An 11,405-nucleotide genomic window follows, 5' to 3' on the forward strand; every position below is an offset into this window, starting at 1 on the left:
TAAAATAGAAATTACCAAAATGCATTGCAGATGGGTTAATATAACCCTGTAAAACTTTTGTCTCAATTACACGTGTGGGCATAGGTTCTGTGTTTCAGTATGAAATGTATTTCCTTTATTGAGTCTTACTCATAAAGTTTTGAAAACTACTGGAGTATGTGCTTTCTAACAGCCATTCCAATTCTCATCTCACTCTTTTTATGAAGAGTCAAAAAGGACGGCAAAAGTGGACATAGTTCTCTAGAACTGAAAGGGCATTTTCAAAAGCAAAGTCCTACACTTTGCTCACTTTTGATAACTTGAGCTTGTTATAACATTGAAGGAAAGCCATCCAGAGCAGGAGTTCTTAACCTGTGGTCCAGGTGATCTAGGAAAACTCTAATTATATGCAAACTATTGTATATGAAAATGTGCATATTTTTAGGAAAGAGTCCAGATTTTCCATCAGGTTCTCAAAAGAGTCTGTGACCGTCCAAAACATTAAAAGCCACTGAAATTGGGCATCCTTTGATACATTAAGCTGGTCTGGCAGTGCCGTAGTTCCAGAAATGACAGAGCTTGATGATAGTAATTCAAATTGATTTAGAAAAAGACATTCTAATTTGAGTGTGGCCTCATAACAAGTTTGAGCTAAAACAATATTAGCAGTTAAGATCAGTGAAAAAGACATCAAATTAGGAAGACTTGCTCAGAAAAAAAAGACTGTGCATTCTTTATTGTATGAAATCAACTGTTTTAATGAAAGACTGTAGTAACATTTGATTCTTAAAATGGTTGAATGATTTTTTAAAATTAGGTTTTATAACCTAACTCACATAACCATGTCTCCATCTTAGCGTCAATAGACAGGAGCACAGGGCTTTTTTTTTTTTTTTTCTTTTTTCTGGCTGCACGGCATGCGGGAATCTTAGTTCCCCAACCAGGAATCGAACCCAGGCCCTCTGCAGTGGAAGCACGGCATCTTAACCTATTTCTCCTTAAAAACTCAGCTTAGGCCTCATCTTTTCCAAAAGCTTTCCCTGTCAGGCTAACCTGACCGCAAGGACTCCACCTTACTCTTCCACAGCAAGAAATGCAAAGCGCTATCAGGTATCTACCTTGTTACAGGGAGATTTTCTAGTCCCATCTCCCCTCTGCACTACATGGTGAATGCTCTGAAGGCAGGCAGGGACTGATGAGGTCTTGATCTCCAGGTCACTAGCTTGGTGCCTGGCACACAGTAAGAGTCAGTACTGCTACCTGCGGTAATAAATTATAAGGTCAGTTCCTACAGTAAAAACGTCTATGAAGTTAGATCTTTTCACCACCTAAACATATCAAAATTGCCTAAAGTCTTTTTTTTCTTTGACAAGGCGGTCTATATTTTTAAAAAATATTCATACAATACTATTATAGTGATTTATTATATATTAGAGACAGAGAAATACTCCAAGAATGTAGCAGGGATGAATTTTAAGCAAGTCAAGCAGTCCTGGGGAAAGGCTATTGTTTTAAATATGGCTTGGTGGGGATGGGACCTGCATGGAGGGCTCTTCTGAGGAAATGGAAGGAAGTAGTAATGTAGGGAGTGGTGGGGGCAGGTTCCAGACAATTCCAGTCACCAGGGAGCATACTTGTTTCCACAGAAAAAGATAACATTAGCAACAAAATCTGCCCAATATCAATTTGAGTAGACTACTTTCCCTTAACCATTCAGGGCTCAAAACATTCCTATTTTGTATCTGGAGTAGGGCAAAACCATGTCTCGATATGGCAGGTAGAAAGCAAAGCGTCTAGGGACTTTCTAGCCAGCTTTCGTACCTCAGAAATCTAGACATCACTCTGCTTTGTTAATTGTTGCACCTGAGGTGGTAGGACAGGGCAGGGAGAGGAAAGACAAAGGGTGGAGGCAAATGAAGCAAGCTGTGGTTGAGAACACATACACCTGAACTGAAAACCAGTCCCTCAACAGGAAGCTATTCCTCTTCCACCGCACATACAGCTTAAGAATAGATGCAAGGGAAGCAATGAGAGAAGAAGATGGACCCTGGCAAGGCAGCCAGGCTCCCCTCACAGGACACAACAAACCTACAGTCGATCGTGGTGCAGAAATGCCTGGATGGTGGAATGGTTGGCCGGAAGATCACCAAGAGAAAAATATTCCCTGAGGTCCCAACAAGTCCCGGGTGTGTTATCAGCTAGAAAATTCAAGAAGCATTGCACTGGCCACTGGAGGCAAATGGCCTAACCTACCTTTGGGAGGGTCACACATCCCCAGGCCTGGAAAAAATCGAGGGTTGGGGGAGGGGTGGTAAAATTCACCACTATGGGGCTTCCCTGGTGGCGCAGTGGTTGAGAGTCCGCCTGCCGATGCAGGGGACACGTGTTCGTGCCCCGGTCCGGGAAAATCCCACATGCCGCAGAGCGGCTGGGCCCCTGAGCCATGGCCGCTGAGCCTGCGCATCCGGAGACTGTGCTCCGCAACGGGAGGGGCCGCAACAGTGAGAGGCCCGCGTACCGCAAAAAAAAAAAAAAAAAATTCACCACTATGAATCGTTATGCCCAAACACGGAGAAAGTATTTATTACGACACTTCATTATAGATGAGGAAAAGATGAAGTTTCTTAGACAAAGTCACAGAGGGAGTGGCAGGGCTGGGTCAGCAACACCCCCTCAGCCAGAATGAAGCTGGGCGCGCCTCTCAGGCCTGACTGCGGCAGGGTTGTCTGGGGCGGGATGGGAGGAGGACAGGTGGGGAGAACCTGTCTGTAGGAATTCCCTCTACCCCTGAAAGCACCCAAATGGCACAATAATTTTTTCTCCTCTGAAGTACAAATATGTAGTTTCACCATCACCCCTGCACGTTTAAAAAAGAAAAACTTTCCCTAGGAAAGGCAGGCCCAGACGTTGGGTTTTATACAAACAGCAGGGAGCCCTGCATGTACTTATTCAGGGGCCACACGTTGCTCTTGCCCACGTTGGAGGGTCGCCTCTGGCACTGCTTGCACCGCCGATACTTCTCACACTGGTCCAGGAGGAAGAGCTTGCTGGGGGCCCTGTGGAGAGGCAGAAGAAGGGGTCATTCGCCGGCGTCCCCAAGTCCTTACTGGGTGCCTCGCCTGGAAGCCGGTGCAATGGAAGGGATACAAAAGAAAAGTCACACCTGGTCCCTGCTCTCCAGGAGCTTACGGCCCACCTGTGATTTCCCACCTGTAGTCTCTCCCCTCTACGCTGCTACCTGCTGCTCGCCCCAGGCCGGGCGTCTCCTGCTTCTCCTCCTTCCTTAGTGAATAAAAGGCTCTGCATGGTGCCTTCACAACAGTCTGACCCCAGCCCTCCCCCCACACCCACGTAAACCCTCAGAGAACACAGGACTTGCCCAAGGTCACTCAGCCAGCGTGAATGGGATGGTGACTCCAAAGCCTCAGTATTTGTGGCTTTGTCCCGTGGATGCGCCTTTACCTGTCAGGCTTCCCCGGGAGACAGCATTTGAGAGGGAGATCAAGCCATTAAGCTGCTGGTTAACACCCCAGCAGACAATGAAGCGTAGACTTCAATGGAAAGTCCCAGGGGGCCAGAGGCCTCTGGAGAGTTAAGGGCAGGAGAGGAAGTGAAGACGTAGAAAAAGAGGATGAAAGCAGCTAGAAGCAGAGATGAAGGGATGACAGTGACTGGTTTTCCACTTCAACAGTTCTTCTTGATTGTGCAGGATGTGCACAATCCCTGATGTGTTCCCCTACGTTATCAAAATTTCTACACGGTGGGATTCTGTAAAAAGCAGCATCAATGACAGCCTTCAAAGGAAAAAGGACAATCTTGGGAGATTGGGATTGACATATATACACTAATATGTATAAAATAGATAACTAATAAGAACCTGCTGTATAAAGAAAATAAAATAAAATTCAAAAAATCAAAAGAAAGAAAGAAAAAGGACAATCTTGGCAGTAGGCAGGGGAAGACCTACCTGGCTTGCCTTGGCGATGGGACCGAGTATCATGAGCTAAACTGCGTACAGGTGAACCTTGTTTTTGCTTCTGCTTTGTTTTCTTTTTAACACCAACCAATTCCTCCTTCCTATGTGCTGTCCACTTGAGTCCCTGCCCACAACCTGGCCTAGGTCTTCAGGTGAGAGGACTGCTCTGCCGTGTCCGTGGAACAGCTGGGCTATCCTGCCACTCAAGGTTATGTCATGTCTCCTCTACCCTTTATCACCATGTTAGCCAAGCCTTCTTCCAAAATCCAACTAAAATCTCCCTCCCTGACACTAATCTCATTGCCTTCTACCTTCTTTCCCACAACATTGAGAAAATGGCTTGAAATACCCAATTCCCCTTTCCCTTCCTCTTCCCTAGGCCAAACAACATCACTTCTCCTTTGGAACTTATTTTCCACATCATCTGTCATACTTCCATTGTCACAAAATATGGGTTCTACTCATTAGAAAGACAGGTGAGAAATGCCTTAAAATCTAAAAGGAAAAGGAGAGTTTCAGATCAAGATCCACTATAACAATTTTTTCTATGATAAGAATTCATTGATAATTGGCATATTAAATATTATTTTGGTATATTCAGGTTTTAATAACATTTGATTGCCTAGACTTTGTTTCTTCAAGTTTTCAACATTCTATGAAATCACACCTTCCATTTGTAAAGTATTTTAATTTTTGAAAGTGTAATAATTTTCCAACTCTTTATTTGATCCCCCAAACTCCTGTGTTAGCCAAGCCAGGCAAATGTTCACTTTCCCCATCTTAGAAATAAGAAAAGTAAGGCAAAAAGATTAGCTGCCTCTCCAAAGTTAGTGTTAATTCTCCAAAACATCTGGATTCCCCAACTCTAGATTGTAAATAGATAGTTGGGGAAAGTGAGCATGGATATAATACATTTCAGGAAGACGTTCTTGGTTGGGCATCTCACTTTTCCAATTGCCAATCTTACCCACAACCCCTTGACTCTGCTCTTACGAGAGCATCCCATAAGCCTTAGATGTGTTCAGACAGAAACACTTTCTTCCTATTTCCAACTAATTATCTCCAAAGAGAATTCCCACCCTCCTTCGCACACACCCCCAGGCCTCCCTAGCCTCCACAAAGTGAAAATGAAGCTACTACACAGAGGCAATGATTAGGGCAGAGATGGCAAATATATAACATGCAACACAGCATTCTCCATCCCATGTCCACAACGGACATTTCTGACATACCATAGCAGTATTTCCCACTGAACCCAGAATTCTTTTCTCACAAAGGTATCTAGGCAGCCACCCCTAATAAACTGAAGCTGACACTTAAAACCTATCTGCCATCCCTGATTAGAGGAAACTAACAAGATGCAGAGGGGATTTTCAGGTGCAGTCAGCTACTACCGCTGGAAAGCCTTCTCCTCCAGGTCCCGCTGCTTCTTCAAGACAGCACTCCTTTCCCAGTCATCCTGTAAGTCTTGGTAGATTCTGCTCACTCGCTCAAGCTCAGCATTTCTGTCTGCCAAGTGCCTAGAGAGAACAGAAGAGTCTGAGATTCCATTCATAATACTGGGAAGGGCGCGCACCAACCTTAGGAGCCCCATTCCTTTCATGCTAAGTTAAACAGAAAACCTGGTTTTGTTCGCCACTCTTTGAAATAGACTAAGGGGCATGAACACTGTAAAAACATAGCGAAACTCCTAGCAAATAATTTGTGGGTCTAGGACCTTTCATCTTCAATCCTGGTTTAAATTAGCAGGATTAAAACCTTTTTCCAATTAACACATTCAGCCTTTAAAGCCATCAATTTCCTTTGAGGCTAATTTAACTGATCTGAAGATTCATCTCAAATGGATTTCCTATACTTTGCTTCCTTCCTTTCAGTCCAGCCTCTCAGCTGTCAGTAGTCCGCCCACCAGTTCTGCCAGATGTTTTACAAGACAAAGTAGACAGGTGTATGAATGAATGGTTAGAAAGGGGGAAAGAAACAGAAATGACTAAGCAAAAGAAAATGAAAGCGAGAAAATATCTAACGTTGTGAAGAAGAGTAAAAAAAAAAAAAAACGTGTTTGGTGAAGGTCACATCATCAAAGAAATGACTGCAGTATAATATCTCTCTTCAAGCACAGTGTTCCAGCATTCCCAATGTTAAGTGTTTCTATTACTGGTCTCTAAACATGTAGTCACTGCTCTGTGAATCACCTTAAACCTGGTTCAATATAAATGTGTCTACTTCTTGCCAAACTGAAACTCTTACAGTCAGTTCTCATTAAATTCTGGAAGGGACTTCACTAAATGTGACCCTTGATTTAGCCTGCCTACTCTGAAGGGTCTTGTGTTACAGGTACCAACCGCCACTAGGTGTCAGGACCCGCCGATAAAATACTGTAATGTGCTCTGTGCTGGTTCACTTATTCTAAAATAGCATGGCCCCATTATCCTCTAACAAGCATTGATTCAGTAGCTATTGTGCGGTCACTATAAAGATTAAGTAGGATAATATACAGAAAGCGCCAATGCCTATCACACAATGGGAGTTCAACGACGGAATGGTACCTATTATATATATTTTTTCATAACCTTTTTTATCTTTTCACCGTTTTTTAAAATTGTAGTTAAAAAAAAAAAAAAACGCATAGGGGCTTCCCTGGTGGTGCAGTGGTTAAGAATTGCCTGCCAATGCAGGCGACACAGGTTCAAGCCCTGGTCCAGGAAGATCCCACATGCCGCGGAGCAACTAAGCCCGTGCGCAACTACTGAGCCTATGTTCTAGAGCCTGTGAGCCAAAACTACTGAGCCCACATGCCACAACTACTGAAGACCAGGCACCTAGAGCCCGTGCTCCGCAACAAGAGAAGCCACCGCAATGAGAAGCCCACACACCGCAATGAAGAGCAGCTCCCGCTCGCCACAACTAGAGAAAGCCCGTGCACAGCAACAAAGACCCAACGCAGCCAAAAATAAATTAATTAGTTAAATTAAAAGAAAAAAAACGCATAATATTGACTATCTTAACCATTTCTAAACATGCAGATATATAGTGTTAACTATATTCCCACTGTTGTGCAATCAATATCTAGAACTCTTTTCACCTTGCAAAACTGAAACTCTAAACCCATTAAACAATGACTCCCTATTTATCCCTCCCCCAACCCCTGTCAACTACCATTCTACTTTGTTTCCATGAATTAGACTACTCTAATTACCTTATATAAACAGAGTCATACAGTATTTGTCTTCTTTTTGTGGCAGGCTTATTTCACTTAACATAATGTCCTCAAGGTTCATCCACATTGTAGCATGTGTCAGAACTTTCTTTTTAAGGCTGAGTAATATTCCATTGTAAGTGTATACTGCATTTTGTTTATCCTTTCATCTGTGGTTGGACATTTGAGTTGCTGCTATTTCTTAGCTATCATGAATTATGCTGCTATGAACATAAGTGTGCAAATACCTCTGAAAGATCATGCTTTCAAATCTTTTGGATATATACCCAGAAGTGGAGTTATTGAATCACATGGTAATTCCACTTTTAATTTTTTGAGGGACCACCACTGTTTTCCATAGTGGTTATATCTATTTACATTCCCACCAACAGCATAAAGGGTTCCTATTTCTCCACATCCTTTCCAATGCTTACTATTTTCTGTTGGTTTTTTTTTTTTTTATAATAGCCATCCTAACACATGTGAGGTAGTCTCCCTCTCTCTCTCTCTCCCTCTCCCTCTCTCTTTCTCTCTCTCTTTCCTTGCCAGTTCTAGTTTCCTTTATCTTTCCTCTTTACGTCATATATATTCACATCTTAATGGTTTTATCTAATACTGAATAGACAATTTTCTTCCTTCCTAACCTTTTGAATGGTCTAAAAGAAGTACTTGTTAAATGTTTCATGGTGTATGTGGTGTAAGAAAAATATATAATTGTTCTTGTTTTGGACATTTCACAAGGCAATTAAACCACAGATATTATAATCCAAGATAAATGATAACACATTTATCTTTGCATTTATGAAATCTTATTACACTATTCTGCAAATGTATAAATGTTTTCTTTTCAGAAAAAAAACACAGAAAAAAAAGATAGCCATCTTATCCATGTATGTCACACTGATATATATATCCTAAATAGTGAAAGACATTTTCTTACATCTGCATAGGTGTTTTGCAGGGGAAAACATGAACAATTTGCTGACTGCTTACTCCATTCAGACTTCCATAGAGTTGGCATTCCTGCATTCTATATTATTGGAATTAAATTATTAAATTGTGTGATATAAACACAGCCGTATTTTAAATCTCACATTCCTACCTTGCCACCTTTATTCACTGGAGTAGAGAATCCCTGTGTCACAGGTGCACATAAGTAAATATTCAATAAAACATGGAATACCTCTTATCTTGGAGAGAGGCACACATAGAGTTAAATGTTAAATGACCTCTAGTTCCAACAGTGCAAATGATGACAGCTGACAGCTGAATAAGTGTCACCCCCACACTCTCACAGAGCATGGAAACCATTTGTTAATGAGCAGCTATCTCTTTGTGGTTTTGATTTGTATTTCCCCAGTGATTACTGATGTTGAGAATCCTTTCATATGCTTTTTGGCCATTGTTATACAATTCTTTAAAGGATAGGTTTAAAAGTCAGTTTACTTTAAATGCCTAGAAAGTAAGAACACGAAGTAAGATTAGAGGGGAAGCAACTAGGATTCTCCCAAGACTGATGGTGGAAGCAAATTGCTGTACTTTTTTAGAAAGCAAAGTGTCAGTATCTGGTAGTATTTAAAATTTAAAATACACTTGATCCAGCAACCTCACTTTTAGGAATTTATCCAGTAGAAACAGAACAACCAGTATAAGGAAAAATAAGAAAAATGCTTAAGGCAAAATTGTTGTAATAGCAAAATACCTGGAAAGAAAGTGAATGTTCATCAATGGTGCAAAAGTTAAACTATATAATCCATATTATAGTATGCTGTTATTAAAGAAAAATGAATTTCATATATAGGTACTGACCTAAATACAAATTAATGACACATTATTAGGTTAAAGAAAGGTTGGGTTGCAGAGTAATATGTAAGATTTCACAGGCCTCATTTTCATTTACAAAAATGGAAGGAAAAATATATATGTGTATATTGCTTGAATATATTTATAGAGAACAGGAAAAAATGTAGAAGGCTAAACTTAACACTGACTACTCGGTAGGGGAGATTATTAGCCTTATTTTTTTAATCTCTCCACTAACTGACTTAATGAGCATGAATTGTTATATTTTTTAAAACAGAAGCAGAAAAGTTTAAAGCAAAAAAAGTAAAACAAGTAAAAAGTAAAACAAGTAAAAAAAAGTAAAACAAGTAAAAGTAAAACACAGACTAAGTCATTCCCTCTGAAAGACAGTGACCTTCTAATTGCCACAGGAAGACCTAAGATCACATCTTGAGATGGACCGAGGATGGGGAAGTTGGGAAAGAAAAGAGAAGAGAATATGGAATAATCAGTAAAGGATATAGAAACAAAAGACAAGGATCTAATCCATATAAAAACGGGGGTTTACGACCAGAACTCCAACAAAAGAGATAACCAGATAACGACCATAGTTTGTATTTGATCAGAGCTCTGAAGTTTCCAGAATGCTCTCACATACATAATCTCATTTAATCGTCATAGTGAGGATAGGCAGGGCGGGTGTGATATCCTTATTTTTCATATGAGGAAAAGAGAGCTCAAAGACCCCATGTGTGATATGGTCCAGGTCACACAGTCTGGAAGTGACAGAGTTTAAACCCTCCTAACTCCACGTTCAGGAGAACAGCCAGAGAAGCTAAGGAGCAGAGGAGGAAACTGCAATAATCTCCGCAACACATGCAAAGGGTCCCAGATCTGGCTGTGGCAGCATGCTCGGAAAGGCAGAGCCACTGCGGGGCAAGGGGCAGCTGTTTGCTATGAAACAAGCTCCTTACAAGAACTTCATTTGACCCTTAACCAACTTGGAGGTAGTATTAGTATTCTCCCTAATAGCTGATAAGGAAACCAATGCCCTCAGGGGGCTGTAACCTGCCCAATCCCACACAACTAGTAAAATGGCAGAACCGCATATCAATCTATCAGAATGGAGACCGGAAGTGGTCTTGGAGACCCCAGGTAGTCATCCATTCGGTGAAAGATCATGGAGATGTGGGATGGGGGATCCCAGGGAGGGGCAGGAGCAGCCTGGGAAGCAGGGATGCACTTGTGGGGCTTGGGGCAACAGCTGTTAATCAAGAAGTATGGAAATATTTCAGTATTTTAGCAAACAGTACAGACATACAAGTATACATTGCCCTGGGCTGATGCAAGACTCAGTCCCCCGTCTGATTTGACTCCAAAAGCCATGCATTTAACTACTCTCACCTCTCTACCCCAATCCAACCCTACCCTTATCACAATATCCTCCCACCTTCACCCAATTATTCTACTCATATATTCCGGTCTGAGCCTACTTGCTATAGAACATAACAGATCTTTGCACCATCCCACTGACCATTTGTAAAATTTATAAAATTTTAATATAATAACTTTTTTTCTTTTTATAAGTACAACTGCTTTTTTAAAAGAGGAGATTCCTTTGAAGAGAAGCCCTCTTGGAACTCCTGAGAACTTTGATCAAGTATCTGAAAATTGCTGAACATCTACAAAGAAGAAACTGTAGTTCTCTGTGGCAATCAGAGGGTGGAAGCAGGAGAGTAGGAAACATGGGAAGTGGGAAGACAAGAGGAGCCTAGGAGATGTTACAAGGCTGAGGGCTGGTCAGGATCTTAAAAAATTCCCCATTTGTGGGGTAACCAATGGGTACTTTAAAACAGTGGGTGTCTGATGTTTGAGTTTAAAGGTATTGTGCATTGCTATGGCATAAAGTCCTCCTCTGCCTACCCTGACACCTTCGGCACCCCTGCACCAGCAAACATCAGCACAGCTTACTACACGCGCGGTTCTCTGAAGAAGGGGTTTAGTGGAGGTTGGGAAAGGGCCTCAGTTTCATGTTTGTGTCCACTTGAGCAGGACAGTACATTTGTGGCTCACATTGTATTTCCAGGTGACAGTGCTGGGGTGGACAACTCTTTTCAGACATTGTCCTGTAAAGGGAAAGAAAACTATGGAAAGGTAAGTAGAGGGAGAAGTGGGATTGAGAGAGTTTGTTTGTAACTTACGGTTAGCAAAGGGGAAAGGGGGTAGGGGACGGATAAATTAGGAGTTGGGGATTAGCAGATACAAACTGCTATAAAGAAAATCGATAAACAACAAGAGAACTATATTCAACATCTTATAATAAACCATAATGGAAAAGAATATGAAAAAAGATAACGCATTGGGAATTATTGTTTATCTTACATTATATATGTGTATAAATATGTTTATATACACATGTATACATACTTTCTTTTAAAACTGAGTTTGTTTTTAATTTAATAACTTTTGTGG

At 41.4% G+C, this 11,405-nt stretch overlaps 1 protein-coding gene across 1 annotated transcript in view; it reads right to left on the bottom strand.

Annotated features, from left to right (window-relative positions):
• Positions 1 to 2,893: 2,893 nt before the first annotated feature.
• The window catches only part of CCDC81 (coiled-coil domain containing 81), a gene marked incomplete at its 3' end in the record, with an annotated part of 36,489 nt that continues 27,977 nt past the window's right edge, over positions 2,894 to 11,405 (bottom strand). The window contains exons 14-15 of the mRNA XM_082844924.1: positions 5,350 to 5,559; positions 2,894 to 3,035 (exon numbers count right to left, since the gene is read on the bottom strand). Of these exons, the coding sequence (XP_082701050.1) occupies positions 2,894 to 3,035; positions 5,350 to 5,559 (352 nt within the window). The remainder of the gene's footprint in view (positions 3,036 to 5,349; positions 5,560 to 11,405) is intronic.

The sequence above is a fragment of the Leucopleurus acutus genome (genome assembly GCF_964270905.1).
Source record: "Leucopleurus acutus genome assembly, chromosome: 8".
NCBI lineage: Eukaryota > Metazoa > Chordata > Mammalia > Artiodactyla > Delphinidae > Leucopleurus > Leucopleurus acutus.